We start from the raw sequence: 18,121 nt of genomic DNA, 5'->3' as shown, positions 1-18,121 counted from the left end.
GACCTTGACATTGACCTAGTGTCCTACTTTCACATTTTTGAAGGTACAGGCTTCAGATTTGGACCACATGCATAGTTTTATGTTCCAAAATAAAATTTGACCTTGATTTTGACCTAGTGACCAACTTTCACATTTCTCAAGCTACAGTCTTCAAATTTTGACCACATGGTAGTTTCTTGTACCAAAATGAACTTTGACCTTGATTTTGACCTGGTGACCTACTTTCACATTCTCAAGCTACAGCCTTCAAATTTGGACCACATGCATAGTTTTGTGTACGGAAATGAACTTTCATCTTGAGATTGACCTAGTGACCTTCTTTCACATTTCTCAAGCTACAGCCTTCAAATTTGGTCCATATGCATATTTTTGTGTTCTGAATTGAAATTTGACATTGATTTTTGCTTAGTATCTACTTTCACAATACTCAAGCTACAGCCTCCAGATAAGGAGCACATTGCACAATTTTGTGTACCGAAATGAAATTTGACCTTGAATTTGATCTAGTGACCTGCTTTCACATTTCTCAAGCTGCAGCTTTCAAATTTAGACCTTATGCATGAACCACATGCACAGTGTTGTGTACTGAAATGAAATTTGACCTTGATTTTGACCTTGAGCTAGTCTTGAAATTTGGAACATTCAAAAAATGGCTCAGTGGTGGGCACCAAGATCACTCTGTGATCTCTTGTTTTCTTTAATTCTAGTCAAGTAACTAGTCTTCATTGTTGCTCATAATAAATTAAGTCTTTCTGAGAGTTTTTCAATATTTTTATGACCACTACCATAGCTGTAAGTCTTACGAAAAATGGTGGTATACCGTGGTAATTAGGAAAAAACCGTGGTATACCTCGGTATTTTTTTCAAGGCGGTACCCGGCCCTAGAAATTAATGGTCAGAATTACACCAAACTTGGTCAGTAGCATTAAAATTTGTTAAAATTGTTTGAGTTGGCTACTTTAAGGGGCAGGCAGAGCTAAAACAACTTCTTTTAAGGCCTAAACTAAAATATTGTTGTTTGTCCTTTACCATTCCAGTAATTTTACTTTTTTACCAAGGCCAAGTTTAACAGTTGAGCGATATAGGGTCATCATGACCCTCTTGTTATGGTAAATGGTTTCATTTTATCTCCACTGGCATTACGTGCAAACATAACGGTAGCTCTTATCTGAGTTTGGTTGGTTCCCTTGATTGATATCACCTGCAGTGAATGCCAAACATATCCCCAAGAGCTTTCATGGTAGGTTTTGGAGAAGTCTATGAAAATAACATGAGGTACATATGATATTTTGCATGTGATATAAAGGTTTGACTCTCTGACATAATTGTCCAAATTATTGCTTCAAGGTCAAAAATGGCCACGCCCCTGTGTGTGACATGTACTTACTATAGGCTTATATATAAGAAACCTTGAAAATCTTCTTCTCTGAATCAATAGAAGCTAGAGTCTTGATATTTGGCATTCGATATCGGAGTTGTACTGTCCGCCATAATTGTTCAAATTATTGCCTTATAGGTTCAAAAATGTGTGTGACATGTATATAATATAGGCTAATATAGAAGAAACCTAACTCTGTACTTGTACCATTACATTATACAAACACACTTGAAGCCTTGTACACAGGTGAGCGCTTTAGGGTCAATGACCCTCTTGTTAGAAATGGAGGCATCTTCATCAGACTTAATCTGTAGCATCATTATAAGGTCCTATATTTGTTTGAATTGGGTGCTTGGCACCTTTAAGGATCCGCTAGAGCTAAAAAATACAATATTTTGCAATGACTTCTTCTTATGAAGGGCTTGATGAATAACATTAAACTTGAAGTGTAGCATCATTGTAAGGTCATCTCCAAATTTTTTTTTTTTACCCCCACCAAACATGTTTGCGGGGGTGGGAGGGAGGGTGGAGGGGCTATATAGGAGTCAGTTTTGTCGCGTCACATCCCGTCCCGTCCCATCCCGAAATCTATATCTCAGTTATTACTAAATGGATTTGATTCAAACTTAATATAGATGTTCCACCTTATAACCCACATCATGTGACACAAGGTGCATAACTCTGACACCAATTTTTCATGAATTATGCCCCCTTTTACTTAGAATTTAAGGTTAATTTTGATGCATTTTCACTATATCTCAGTTATTACAAAATGGATTTGATTCAAACTTAAAATAGGTGTTCTACCTTATCACCCACATCATGAGACACAAGGTGCATAACTCTTGCACCAATATTTCATGAATTATGCCCCCTTTTACTCAGAATTTAAGGTTAATTTTGATGCATTTTCAATATACCTCAGTTATTACAAAATGGATTTGACTCAAACTTAAAATAGATGTTCCACCTTACATACATGCCATAATTTTTCAGAACGTTTCCGTGATTCTGAGTTAAAATTTCCGGGATTTTTACCTTTTGTCCGGGACATACATCGTGACATTGGTATTCGTCTGTTTCATGCAAAAATATCGTAATATTACATGTAGTTTTGAGAGATAAACATTGTTCACTCGCTTACAATGTTTTAATTTGCTGCAGATGTCATCTAGCTTTCCAAGGGAGGTAAATACATGTACGGGTAATACACATCTATAGTTCGGCACGTGAATTTATTGCGTTCCCGAGGTGAACAGAATTAGGAGACTAACTATATACGAAGAATCAACCTGGTCATCGTGATTTAGATTCTAGCTAATTTGGTATCATTCTAAACCTTAAACATTTATCTAATAATTAAATTGAATCCTTAAAGGAATACAATATATCTTGTAAATAAAATCGCCGATATAAAATATTTGGAGTCTGGTCAATTTCCATGGGTCGGTCGGCAAAGGCATTCAATATTTTAATTTAGAATATGTGTGACAATCGATCTTGATCTTAAATTATTACAACCTTTTAAAATCATTATCGTTTAATTGACCGTTTTCAACAATCTCTTCTACATGCAGCTTTACCGCCAACGTGCTAAAAACAAAGAGATTTACGACTATTGTTCCTAATTTAAGTACCATAAAACAGTTATTGCATAATCCTGTCAGTTCTTAATCAGGGTCATCATAATAACTGACCGTAACTTAATCAGTGTCATCAAAAGATCGTCCGCGATCAAAGCGGACTTAATCAACACGTGTCCCGCTCGAGGGTATGAAACTGATTAGGAATAAACAATGTGACACCGGGGACTGTTTATTGTGTGAAATTCATCAACTTATAGACAAAAAAAACAAGTTTTTTGGGGGATTATTTTTATTTGTTCCTGTATTTTTATTTTTCCGGGACATTTCAAGACTGTCCGGGACACCGGGACGAGTATGTAATTTCCGGGACAATCCCGGACAATCCGGGACATATCACATGTATGACCTTATCACCCACATCATGTGACACTAGGTGCATAACTCTGACACCAATTTTTCATGAATTATTCCCCCTTTTACTTAGATTTATGTCTCCCACCACACAGTGGTGTGGAAGACATATTGATTTACTCCAGTCTGTCTGTCTGTCTGTGTGTCACACTCTAAGTGGAACATTTCTCATCCAATCTTCACCAAACTTGAACAAAGTATGTTTGACCATGAGACCTCGGCCAAGTTCGATAACTAGCCAAATCCGCCGAGGCATTTTTGAATTACGGACCTTGAGTTACTGATTGGATCCACTGATCTAGACCATCCAGAGAAACTAGACATTTTTCATAGGGGCAGTTGTGGGAGACATGCGCTTTTCTCAAAAGCATTTCTAGTTTAAGGTTAATTTTGATGCATTTTCACTATATCTCAGTTATTACGAAATGCATTTGTTTCAAACTTGAAGTAGTTGTTCCACATCATCACCCACATCATATGACAAAAGGTGCATAACTCTTGCACCAGTATTTCCTGAATTATGCCCCCTTTTTGCTTAGAATTATACTTATATAGTAGGGATGGGAACGAATACTGAAATCAATATTCGAATATTCGGTTTGCCATATTCGAATATATTCGGTTTGTTTTAATGGAAGCTTTAAATTCTTATTAAGTGATTGGCATATACCCAACGTATTCATTTGTTTAAAGTGTGGATCATCGTACGTAATAAGGCCAAAAAATGTTTGTTTCCGTTAACCCGATCCTACCTAGCAAAACCCGCTGATCCTAGCATTTTATTTCACAATTCTGTCAGTATAATCATGAACATATTTAACTAACTCAGTGTTTTGGCTTCAAAATGATACAAAAAATCAAAACGGTTATAATTTAGACCGTCGCAGTTTTATCTAAAAATAGCAGGTCGTCCCATTTAAACACGTGACGCGCTGTTGTATTACCGCCGCCATTTTGAAAATTTTCAATCGTTGTGTAAAAAGCAAGTAAGGCAGACTTAAACCTCCTTCAACATGAACTTATGCATCAACCATATGCTATTTCTTGATTTTATTATAAAGTACTTCAAAATTTAATTGGAGTACAGCCGATTGCGGATGAAAACCGATTCCGCGGATGGTCTGAAACGTCGTACAAAATATTGTGAAAAGATCGACAGTATCTACAAGTTTGGTATTGTTTTCCAAAAAAAATTCTACAACTTGTTACATAAAACAGGCGCCAGTAAAAATGAACAAAAGATAAAAAGATATCACATTTACGCCTAATACAATCTGTTAATCCGTAGCAATGACCTATGCATTGCAATTTTCTTGTTAATTGGACATCTTTTGACATGCATCTGACACATTGACGCCTGTTGCAAACTGTTAAACTGTAAGGATGGCCCCTGCCAATTATGCATTGCTATTTTCTTGTTAATTGGAAATCTTTTGATACGCGATAAACAAACGTGACATGTTTTGTTCTTTAGAATTAGCCGATTTTCAAATATTCGAATATTCGTTCCCATCCCTATTATATAGGGTTTTGATACACTTTATCTGTACCTCTCTTATCAATTGGTATTTTTTAACACAGACTCAAGCTATTGTGCAATATTCATCCAGTGACAGTTCTTGACAGATATAAATGTTTTTGATACACAGGTGTAACATCATAAAATACATGTAAAGTTTGACTTTGGCTACAAACCACCAATTTTATATGTAGTTATGGCCCCTTTCCAACTTAAAATGTGTCAAACTCATGGTTGCCGTACAATAACTCACAAAAGGTTTGACAGATTTAGACAAATTTTGGTACACATGTGTAACATCATAAAATACAGGTCAAGTTTGATTTAAATTGCACCTTCTTGTGGCCATGTCTATCTTATGGTTGTCATTCTTCTGTGACAAGACCGTATTGTAGGGGTATTCATCACTCCTGTGACAGTTCTAGTTCAATTTGGTTGTCATTTAGCGGCTGCTAGAGCTAAAACTAAACCGTTTAAATGACATCTGATGAATGGCTGGCTGGATATCTTGATCAAACTTGGTCTGTAGCATCATTGTAAAGTCCTCTTACAAGTTTGTTCAAATGGAGGTACTTGGCCCATGTGGATGCAAATGGCCCCTTTTAGGGGCTGCTAGATCTAAAAATAAAAAAAAGCCCAGGGGTGTAGAATTCTTTTTCACACCACTCGCCCTGCAGGACTAGTAGCTAGTAAAATCTGCTCGCCCTTAGTGAACAGTCACTCGCCCTAATAATTGACATTTTTAATACTGTCACATTTTATACGTTTTATGGAAAGAGTATTATGTACAACAAGCAAATTTCAAACATAACACATAGCTCGTACACTACGTTTCCTTTTTGATTTCATTTTTGTTACTCTTAAATTTCTTTTTCACACCAGACATTTTTCTTTTTCTTTCACTAATTTTGTCATCTCCACCATCAAGTTGCTCTCCATAATAACTGCATTGATAGTAATAATAATCAAAGTCTTCCGTACTTTCCCAAAGTGTCAGGAAAGTATTAAATATCAGTTATTTTCATTTTCTCAAGACTTATTTCCCGAAAAATAATTATTTTGAAAAGTGTCCTAAAAAAAATTATGGACACAATAATCACCTACCCATCATGAAAGCGAAAAAAAAAGTTGACAGTCATCGGTAATTATTCTGTTGATAAACTAAGTAATTGTCCTTGTTTTCATCATTAACATTCTCTCGAAGAGCTAAAAGAAGTGTGTCGGTATCATGACATCTGAAGTGGAGATCAAAGCTGTATTGTCGCACGAGATTGTCATAGCATTATGTCACAGTTACAGTTTTCACGCCATGTGACACATCACTGTCTGATCGTACCGCCTCGATTCTTTAAATTGATGAGAAGCAGAAGTCAATAAAAAAGTTTCTTCCTCAATTTGTTATTAAAAGCGAATGTGCAATATCGCGTATAAACTGACAAGTAAATGTCTCAAACCATAATAGTGGAAATCCTACCTCTGTGACCTATTTGTCCTCAAGGAATTTACATTATCGTTTGAGAAGAATATTTTATCAAAAAGTACATGTACAAAGATTCATTTAAAACTTATTAAAAACCGCAACAACATCATTTTGTTTTATTTTAAAACCAAATTTCTATTTACGTCCACGAGGTCACGTAACCTATTCCACCGCACTAACAGAAACCTTTTTACCAAAAAAAATCGTTTTACTCAATGTATTTAAATTACTGCCACTTTTTCATTATTTAAGATTTTTTTATTCTGTTTTTAGCTCACCTGAGCACGAAGTGCTCAAAGGTGAGCTTTAGTGATCGCCCTGTGTCCGTCGTCCGTCCGTTCGTCCGTCGTCAACAATTGACTGTTAACACTCTAGAGGTCACATTTTTGGCCCAATCTTAATGAAACTTGGTCAGAATGTTACCCTCAATAAAATCTTGGGCGAGTTCGATATTGGGTCATCTGGGGTCAAAAACTAGGTCACCAGATCAAATCAAAGGAAAAGCTTGTTAACACTCTAGAGGTCACAATTTTGGCCCAATCTTAATGAAACTTGGTCAGAATGTTACCCTCAATAAAATCTTGGACAGTTCGATATTGGGTCATCTGGGGTCAGAAACTAGGTCACCAGGTCAAATCAAAGGAAAAGCTTGTTAACACTCTAGAGGTCACATTTTTGGCCCAATCTTAATGAAACTTGGTCAGAATGTTACCCTTAGTAAAATCTTGGATGAGTTCGATATTGGGTCACCTTGGGTCAAAAACTAGGTCGCCAGGTCAAATCAAAGGAAAAACTTGTTAACACTGTAGAGGCCGCATTTATGACTGTATCTTCATGAAACTTGGTCAGAATGTTAATATTGATGATCTTAAGATCCAGTTTGAATCTGGGTCATGTAGGATCAGAAACTAGGTCACCAGGTCAAATCAAAGGAAAAGCTAGTTTACACTTTAGAGGCCACATTTATGACCATATCTTAATGAAACTTGGTCAGAATGTTAATCTTGATGATCTTTAAATTAAGTTTAAATCTGGCTCAGGTAGGGTCAAAAACTAGGTCACTAGGTCATATCAAAGGAAAAGCTTGTTGTCACTTAAGAGGCCACATTTATAACTGTATCTTCATGAAACTTAGTCAGAAAGTTAAACTTGATGATCTTAAGATCAAGTTCGAATCTGGGTCATGTCAGGGCAAAAACTAGGTCACAGGGTCAAATCAAAGGAATAGCTAGTTAACACTTTAGAGGCCACATTTATGACTATGTCTTAATGAAACTTGGTCAAAATGTTCATATTGATGATCTTAGCTCAAGTTCAAATCTGGGTTAGGTGGAGTCAAAAACTAGGTCACCAGGTCAAATCAAAGGAAAAGCTTGTTAACACTCTAGAGGCCATATTTATGACTGTATCTTCATGAAGCTTAGTCAGAATGTTAAACTTGATGATCTTTAGGACAAGTTCGAATCTGGGTCATGTCGGGTCAAAAACTAGGTCACCAGGTCAAATCAAAGGAAAAGCTAGTTAACACTTTAGAGGCCACATTTATGACCATATCTTAATGAAACTTGGTCAGAATGTTAATCTTGATGATCTTTAGGTCAATAGGTCAGGTGAGCGATACAGGGCATTCATGGCCCTCTTGTTTTGTTCTTTCTGGTCAAAAGTCTGAATTTTATGCCCATAGTATGTATCACTTATTTTCTCTTAGAAAGAAGTAAGTAATTAAGATCGCACTGTTTGAAATTTAACAAATGATTATATGAAAATTCGGCCGTTTTTATACAAATTTGCCTACATTTTCATCGATATTTTATTGAAATCTTAATAAAATTCAAATTGTATTACTTCTCAAGCGGTGTTGAAAAACTGAAGCGATAATGTTAAAAAATGAATGCACTAGGCGCGTTTATTGTGTTCATGTCGATAAACAAAAGTAACGGCGATGTAAATTAGATATTATGAGAGGTCACACATGCTCTCGGAATGGAAAATTACCGGCATGACTTTGGAATGGAAAATTACCGGCATGACGTTTTGATATCTTTACGATTCGCGGGTAAATTCCAGTCAACCAAAGTAGCAACTGAACCATCTCAAAGTTTGTTGACGTTTTTCGAGACGTAATTTCTGAATTTCATTAAAGCTACGACGTAAAAACCACTCGCCCGACCAGTCGAGTATACAGCAAGGTCCACTCATCCTATTCAGACTTTAACTCGCCAATGCGAGCGGGCGAGTGGAATTTTACACCCCTGAGGCCTGATATTGACTTCTTTTCATGAACTGCTTGATTGCTTGATCTTCATCAAACTTGGTCAGGAGCATCATTGTAATGGTTCCGCCTGACCCCTTATTGTTCATGATTCAATGTGACACATATATATTAAAGGTCAAATAGTTAAGGTCAGGCGAGTGACTATGTCCCTCCCTCCCTCATGTATCATTTCTTTCAGGCTTCAAAATTAATTGTAGAAAGAGCTTTCAAGAGTATGCCCTGCTGCCTATGGCTAGCACTGGCTTTTTTTAAAACTTGAATAGAAAACTAAAGCAAAACATTGAGTTTAAGTGGTTTGTGTCAGAATAAATATTTGATAAAGAAACAATAAGTAAATATTATGTTAAAGTCAAAGTAATTTTGCTTTGTAGCTTTTTTGTCCACTACTGGTTGAAAACCAGTTTTGGGGGCTATAGGATTGCGCTTTTCAGTCTGTCCGTCCGTCATTGTGTCCTCCTGTCCATCAGCAGTTTCATGTTCAGTCCATAACTCTTGTCATTCATCAAGGGAGTTTAATTTTACTTTACACAGATGTTCCCCATGATGAGATGACATGTCATGTGCAAAACCCAGACCCTTAGCTTGAAGGTCGAGGTCACACTCGGAGGTCAGATGTCAAAAGGGCTTTTTTTTTCCTGTCCAGTCTGTATCTCAACAAGCCATGAATTGATTCTAAAATTATTTAGAAAAAATGTACCCCATAATAAGACAATATGTCATGCCAAATTTCATACCCCTAGATGTATATTAAAGGTCAAATAGTCAAGGTCAGGTGAGTGACTCCGGGCCACTATGTCCCTCCCTCATGTATCATTTCTTCCAGGTCAAGGTCACACTTGGCAGTCAAATGTAAGCATGGCATTAATAGGGGCTGTTTTGTGTCCAGTCCAGAACTCTGCCATTTATCACTGGATTACAATATTACCTAGCATAAATGTTCCCCATAAACAGACAATGTGTCATCACAACACCCAGAACTCTAGCTCAAAGGTCAAGTCTCACTTGGCGATTAAAGGTCAATAGGGTTTTTTTTTCTGTCCGGTCCATAACTTTGTCATGCAAAACAGGATTTAAATATTAGTCGGCACAAATATTCTGCTGGATGAGACATGTCATGCGCAAAACCCGGACCCCAAGCTTGAAGGTCAAGGTCACACTTGAAAGTCAAAGGTAAACAGGGTTTTTTCCTGTCCGGTCTGTAACAATCCATAAAGGGATTTTAATATTACTTGGCACAAATGTACCCCATAATAAGATGACATGTCATGTGCAACACCTAGACCCTACTCAAAGGTCAAGGTCATACTTGGAGGTCAAATGTCAGTAGGGTTTTTTTTCCTGTCGGGTCCATAACTCTGCCATCTATTAAGGGATTTTAGTATTACTTGGCACAGATGTTCCCCTAATCAGACAATGTGTTATGTGTAATACCCATACCCCTAGCTCAAAGATCAAGGTCACAAAATGTTTTAAGCAATCAATAACTTTAGATTTTTAGCTCACCAGAGCACAAAGTGCTCAAGGAGAGCTATTGTGACTGGTCATTGTCCATCATGCGACGTGCATCATCCCTTTGCCTTGTTAACACTCTAGAGGCCACATTTATGACCCAATCTTTATGAAACTTGGTTGGAATGTTTGTCTTTATGATCTATAGGTCAAGTTTGAAACTGGGTCATGTGGGGTCAAAAACTAGGTCAGTAGGCCAGATCAATGGAAAATCTTGTTAAGAGTCACAGTTTAAGTTGGAAACTCGTGAGAATTGGTCAGAGTCTTAGTCTTGATGACCTCTAGGTCAAGTTCTGGGTCATGTGGGGTCAAAAACTAGGTCACCTGGTCAAATCACAGGAAAAGCTTATTAACACTCCAGAGGCCACAGTTGTAATCCAGTCTTTATGAAACTTGGTCAAAAACTAGGTCAGTAGCCTAGATCAAAGGAAAATCTTGTTGACACAGTCCACAGTTTAAGTTTTAAACTCACAGGAATTGGTCAGCATGTTTGTCTTGATGACCTCTAGGTCATGTTGGAATCTGGGTCATGTGGGGTCAAAATCTAGGTCACCCGGTCAGATCAAAGGAAAAGCTTGTAAACACTCTAGAGGCCACAGTTGTAACCCAATCTTTATGAAACTTAGTCAGAATGTTTGTATAGATGATCTTTAGATCAAGTTTGAAACTAAGTCTTGTGGGGTCAAAAACTAGGTCAGTAGGCCAGATCAAAGGAAAATCTTAACACTCAAAAGAGTCCACAGTTAAAATTTGAAACTCATGAGAATTGGTCAGTATGTTTGTCTTAATGACCTCTAGGTCAAGTTCGAATCTGGGTCATGTGGGGTCAGATACTAGGTCACCCGGTCAAATCAAAGGAAAAACTTGTTAACAATCTAGAGGCCACAGTTGTGACCCAATCTTTATGAAACTTGGTCAGAATGTTTGTCTTGATGATCTCTAGGTCAAGTTTGAAACTGGGTCATGTGACAGGGGATTTTTTACCAGGAGGGGAAGGGGCCCAGGCCTGTGATTTGGGGGGAAAAATAGCTGGGCAAAGGGGAATAAAAAACCTGATGTAAAGTCAATTTTTGGGGAAAACTGTATTATTTTAAAGAAATTTTCTGAGGGGAAGGGGCCTATTAACACTATTATGAAGGAAAGAAAAAACCTGTGTGAGGTCAAAAACTAGGCCAGTAGGCCAGATCAACTCTGGTGAGTGATATAGGGCCATCATTGCCCTCTTGTTATATATGCAAATTTTAATCCAGACTTCGCGTTATAATATATTGAATATATACTACAATATTGTGTATATATATATCATTGACAGAATGATATCGGAAAATTAGTTGCCTTCCAGTAGGGGACTTTGTATTGCATGGCAATACTTCATTCACTTGTTGCTTTCAGGTCTTAAAAAGCTTTCAAGGCAACCAGAAGATTTACCAGAAACTCGGGTAAGTATGAATTATCTGTGTAAGAATATGTTTGTTTCTTTTCTAATTTTTGTCTTATTGGATAAGCCGGACAGAATAGCATGTTTACCGCTGACCTTACTGGGCTTCAACCCATAGATTTGGGAACAAGTTAATTGTCTCAAGCTAGCAATCTTAGCCACTTGACCACAGGGGCTCCAGTATATAATAATTGTTTAGTTATTATAAAAAAATCAGTGTTGTGTGTTGATACTGGTTACCGTAGAGTTGTATACCTTGCAGCCTCACCCAAAGAAAAACAAGGCACCTTCTGAGATAGACGAGGTAATGGCTGTATACAAGAAGAAATATCCAAATATCCCTGATGTGCTGTTGTCCCAGGCTCCTGATGAAGCCCATCAGCTTCTTACCAAGGATCCCAACCTCGAGTTTGATGATGAAGCAGACGCATATTCTAAATTTAAAAGTCATGGCTACTTTACCCCGAACCCTGCCACAGGTGGGTAACTTTTTCATAGTAGATAAATTACATTTTGTTTGTTCAAACAAACACTAGAATGTGTTACATTTAAAGTAACAGGTAAATTTGTCATCAAGGTAAACTTGACCTGACTGGCAAGTGTTGATTATTTTTCCTGAGGAAAATGTATCAGTGACAGGGTTTGCAATATATGTTTGATTACGTGAAATGGTAATGCATCTACAAGAAAGTATTCTAGTTTTCAGCTTTTAGCACTAAGATATGAGTAACATTGTCAAACCTTATAAAATAAATTTTTAACAGTAATAACTTTTGGTTTGTTAATGTCATAGACATAGAAATTTTCATTCACTTTATTATTGCCATTTTATTGTCGAGCCCGCTTGCGGTGAGCTCGATATAGTTGTCACTTTTGGCGGGTCGGTGTATGTGCGTGCATCGTCCATCTGATTTTGTCCGGACCATAACTTTGACATGCATGGACCATTCTTGTTTATATTTGGCATGAATGTTTACCTCAGTGAGAAGGAGTGTCATGCCCAAACCCAATGTTCTTATCTCAAAGGTCAAGGTCACAGTTGGAGGTCGAAGGTCAAATTGAAGTTTGTCCGGAGAATTTCTTCTTCATGCATGGTGGCATTTTGGCATGAATGTTCACCATTATGAGATGGACTGTCATGCGTAAGAACCAGGTCCCTAGGTCTAAGGTCAAGGTCACACTAGAGGCCAAAGGTGCTGGCGGGCTCGACATTCTGCCTGTGGGCATGCAGAATGTATTTCTAGTATTTCAACTTAAATGATATGTTTTGCTTAATTGTTGTAAAGGTGAGGAGGGAGAGGAGACAGGCACTAGTTTTGTAATGGCAGAACGAGACTCTTACCCACCCCCACCTGCCAGGGTGCAGCTAGAGAGAACACGAGGTGCTGACCCTGATGAGGATTTAGATAATGGCCCAGGTCATAGACGTTCATACAGTGTACCAGTGGATAGACTACAGGTATAAAACAGTTTAAACCAGGAGTGTCACAGTTGGCAGTTTTGCATTTTAGAAGTTGAATCGAGTAACTGCACCTTGTAGCGGTAACATCAAGGTACTCTGCATGCTGACGCACATTCATGGACAATGAATACTTTTGGCCAGTAAAACACGAGGACTGATATATGAACCACTTTAGATATAAATTTAAAGATGCAGATTTGTTAAGGTAGACCATAATTTGCAGTAAGTTTCACTGCAGTTTGTACATCAGAGAGTTGAAAAATCTGTATATAATATAACATTTGATGCCAGGAGATTTGTATTGTTAAGTTATGATATTGAAAAAATAAAAAAGTAACTTATGTGACTTGCTTTGAGCAGTAGAGGAGGAGTGTATAACTTGCATGTACATTTCTTAGATTATGCTGACAAAAAAATATTTGGCATACTGCTGCATCATGAAGGTAGAAAAGACTAACTTACTTATAGATACATATTTATTGTATAACAGAATGAGGGTTATGATCAACCAAGAGCAGAAAAATATTCCGATAATGAGCAGCCCGTTGGAAGGAGAACTGCAGAGGAGCTTCCTGCTAGTACAAAAAATACATCATCAAGGTCTGAGAACCCAGAATCCAGACTGTTCCTGTTCCAGATACTTGATCTCGTTGATAGATATTGGAATGGATCAAAGTCTTTACATAAAAATAACAAATTTAAAGGTAATTACAAATAGGTTTTTGTAAAAACACATCTCTTCATACCTTTCTGTGTGGTCAGCTGCCAACAGCATTGACTAGTCACCAGTGCAAATATCACTACATCTTATTGCTTGTCAAAGGTTGTTTGTTATCTTCTGTATGCAAAATATAGTCCTATTATTGGTTTAATACTGATTGATTGACAATTGCTTACCTGTCACATAGTGACAGGGTGAGCTTTGTGATTGCCCTTTGTCTGTCGTCCGTCCGTCGTCTGTTTACAATTTCTTGTGAACATGATAGAGACCAAAATTGTATTGCATGGCAATACTTCATTCACTTGTTGCTTTCAGGTCTTAAAAAGCTTTCAAGGCAACCAGAAGATTTACCAGATTTTAATCAAACATGCACACAACTTGTATTGGCATAATATCTCGGTTCCTTTCGAAAACTGGCCAGATCCTATCATGGGTTCCAGAGTTATGGCCGCTTAAAGAGCCAAAATTTGCTATTTTGGTTTTTGCAGCCATATAGAGACTTCATTTATGGTTTGATTTGATACAGACTTACAAAATATCTTTAACAACAATATAGATCTTGGATTCCATGATGAATCCGGCAGATCCAGTCATATGTTCCGGAGTTACAGACCCTGACTGACCCCTGAAAGAGCAAGTTTGTTAATTTACCTTGTGAACACGATAGGTGACATTTTACATTACATTTTAACCACACTTACACAAAACTTAGGTCACAATAATATCTCGGTTTCTTTCAAAAACCAGCTACATTCCTCATGGGTTCTAGAGTTACTGACCTGAAAGGGGCAAAATTTTCTATATTCAGCCACATAGAGGTTTCATTTATGCTTTGATTTGATACAGACTTGCACAGAATGTTTATCTTGATGATTTCCAGGCCAAGTTCGAAACTGGGTCATGTGGTGTCAAAAACTACGTCACCAGGTCAGATCAAAGGAAAAGCTTGTTAACACCCTAGAGGCCACATTTATGACTCTATCTCCATGAAACTTGGTCAGAATGTTCATCTTGATGATTCCTAGGCAGATTTTGAAATTAGGTCATGTGGGGTCAAAAACTAGGTCACCCTCTCAAATCAAAGGGAGTGCTTGTTAACACTCTAGAGGTCATATTTATGACCCTGTCTTCATGAAACTTGGTCAGAGTGTTTATCTGTATGATTCCTATGCCAAGTTCAAAACTGGGTCATATAGGGTCGAAAAATAGGTCACCCTGTCAAATGAATGGAAAAGCTTGTTAACACATTTGAGGCCACATTTATATTCCTTTCTTCATGAAACTTGGTCAGAATGTTTATCTTCATGATTTCTAGGCCAAGTTCGAAAATGGGTCATGTGGGGTCAAAAACTAGGTCACCCGCTTAAATCAAAGGAAATGCTTCTTAACACTCTAGGCCATACCTTTGTCCCTATCTTTATGAAACTTGGTCAGAATGTTTATCTTGATGATTCCTTTGCCAAGTCTGAAACTGGGTCATGTAGGGTCAAAAACTAGGTCAACACTCAAATCAAAGGAACAGCTTGTCAACACTGTAGAGGCCACATTTATGACCCTGTCTTCATGAAACTTGGTCAAAATGTTTGACTTGATGATTCCAAGGCCAAGTTTAACAGGTGAGTGATACAGGGTCATCATGACCCTCTTGTTTTCATGAACCGCTTGATGGATCATCATCAAACTTGGTTGTAGCATCATTGTAAGTCTTCTCTTAAATTTTTTTGCCCCCCTTCGAAGAAGGAGGGGTATATTGTTTTGCAGATGTCTGTCGGTCGGTCGGTATGTAGACCAATCCGTTTCCAGATGATAACTCAAGAACACTTGGGCCTAGGATCATGAAAGTTGATAGTGAGGTTGGTCATTACCAGTAGATGACCCCTATTGATTTTGAGATCAGTATGTCAAAGGTCAAGGTCACAGTGACCTGGAACAGTTAAACGGTTTCCGGATGATAACTCAAGAACGTTTGGGCCTAGGATCATCAAAGTTGATAGGGAGATTGGTCATGACCAGCAGATAACCCCTATTGATTTTGAGGTCAGTAGGTCAAAGATCAAGGTCACAGTGACCCGGAACAGTTAAACGGTTTCCGGATGATAACTCAAGAATGCTTGGGCCTAGGTTCGTGAAAGTTGATAGGGAGGTTGGTCATCACCAGCAGATGACCTCTATTGATTTTGAGGTCAGTAGGTCAAAGGTCAAGGTCACAGTGACCAGGAACAATAAAATGGTTTCTAGACGATAACTCAAGAACGCTTGGGCCTAGGATCAGGAAAATTGATAGGGAGGTTGGTCATGACCAGAAGATGACCCGTATTGAATTTGAGGTCATTAAGTCAAAGTTCCAGGTCACATTGGCCAGGAACAATTAAACGGTTTCCAGACGATAACTCGAGAACACTTGGACCAAGGATCATGAAAGTTGATAGGGAGATTGATCATGACCAGCAGATAACCCCTATTGATTTTGAGGTCAGTAGGTCAAAGATCAAGGTCACAGTGACCCGGAACAGTTAAACGGTTTCCGGATGATAACTCAAGAATGCTTGGGCCTAGGTTCGTGAAAGTTGATAGGGAGGTTGGTCATCACCAGCAGATGACCTCTATTGATTTTGAGGTCAGTAGGTCAAAGGTCAAGGTCACAGTGACCAGGAACAATAAAATGGTTTCTAGACGATAACTCAAGAACGCTTGGGCCTAGGATCAGGAAAATTGATAGGGAGGTTGGTCATGACCAGAAGATGACCCGTATTGAATTTGAGGTCATTAAGTCAAAGTTCCAGGTCACATTGGCCAGGAACAATTAAACGGTTTCCAGACGATAACTCGAGAACACTTGGACCAAGGATCATGAAAGTTGATAGAGAGGTTAATCATGACCAGCAGATGACCCCTATTGATTTTGAGGTCAGTAGGTCAAAAGTCAAGGTTACAGTGACCCGAAACAGTTAAACCGTTTCCGGACGATTACTTGAGAATGCTTGGGCCTAGGATCATGAAACCTGATAGGAAGATTGGTCATGACCAGTAGATGACCCCTGTTGAATTTGAGGTCAGTAGGTCAAAGGTCAAGGTCACATTGAACCAGAACAGTAGAACTTTTGTTTACAGTGAGCAAATAATTTCTGTTCCTTGTGCAGTTACTGAATGCATCAAGGGGGGCATTTTGTGTTCTACGAGCTTTTGTTTCAGATAGGGGTGCATGGCCCCTTTAAGGGGGCAGCTAGAGGTAAAAATAGAAATACATTTAAATGGCTTCTTTTCATGAACCGCTTGACAGATTTTTATCAAACTTGGTCTGTAACATCATTATAACATGCAAGTACATATATAGCTTTGAAACACATTTTATTCATAAGCCAGAGTGAAAGTGTTCTTAAATTGTATTTTGATGACCAGTGAGTCTGTGAATGAGGGTGAAGCCATGATTATTATAATTAATTTAATTTCACTGTAGATAGTAACATGAAATTCTCAGTTATAGGGAGGGTTTCAAATACACAAGAGCTAGTTACATCGTGAACTGTTTAACTGTCTTAGGTTATGATAGTACAAACTATTAAGATGTCATTTTGTGGTTACTCTGTAACAAGGAGTTAGCTTTTTTTGGTAACAGTAGATTTTGATACATTGTATGCATTAAACAGGCAACAATGACATTGAAAAAGGTTTTTCACTTGACTGCCGTTCACATTATCCAATCCACTGGTCTTACTGCATTCATCTGTACCAATATTTCAATATTAACAGCCGTTGTTTTTACCTAAATCATTAGGTGTACCAACTTCAAAAGTAAATATCTTTGCAGATAAAGCGAATTGGAAGCTGTAGTTTCGAATAATTACAGAGAAATAATTGAACTTTATCATGGAATATTTCAGATATTTCAGGTTTGCAAATAAAAAAGATTATTTGCGGCCGATCCATCAAATGACTCATTTTGTCGAAAATTTGCACACTTTTTAGCTTACCTGAGCACGAGGTGCTCATGGTGAGGTATTGTGATCACGTTGTGTCCGTCGTCTGTCTGTCTGTGCGTGCGTCAAGTCGTCTGTCGTCAACATTTGTGTTTAAATGACATCTCCTCCAAAACCACTGAATGGATTTTGATGAAACTTGGCCATGATGTTCCTTGGGTGGTCCTCTACCGAAGTTGTTCAAACGGTTCCGCTTGGTTGCACGTAGGGGCTGCCAGAGCTAAAAATAGAGAAATCAAACGACATCTCCTCCTAAACCAATGGTCCGATTTTGAAATAATTTCACACAAATGGTCCTTATGCTACCCTCTACCAATATTTTTCAAATCATACCTATTCGTCAAAAAACATGGCTGCCAGAGGGC

At 37.9% G+C, this 18,121-nt stretch overlaps 1 protein-coding gene across 1 annotated transcript in view; it reads left to right on the top strand.

Moving 5' to 3' along the window:
- Positions 1-18,121, top strand: part of LOC123549147 (centrosomal protein of 72 kDa-like) — a 113,979-nt gene that overhangs the window by 77,122 nt on the left and 18,736 nt on the right. The window contains exons 7-10 of the mRNA XM_045336992.2: positions 11,551-11,597; positions 11,859-12,075; positions 12,883-13,055; positions 13,549-13,762. Of these exons, the coding sequence (XP_045192927.2) occupies positions 11,551-11,597; positions 11,859-12,075; positions 12,883-13,055; positions 13,549-13,762 (651 nt within the window). The remainder of the gene's footprint in view (positions 1-11,550; positions 11,598-11,858; positions 12,076-12,882; positions 13,056-13,548; positions 13,763-18,121) is intronic.

Source organism: Mercenaria mercenaria, chromosome 6 (assembly GCF_021730395.1).
Source record: "Mercenaria mercenaria strain notata chromosome 6, MADL_Memer_1, whole genome shotgun sequence".
NCBI lineage: Eukaryota > Metazoa > Mollusca > Bivalvia > Venerida > Veneridae > Mercenaria > Mercenaria mercenaria.
Note: the sequence above shows the minus strand (reverse complement) of the source record. Positions and strands in the feature narration are given on the sequence as shown.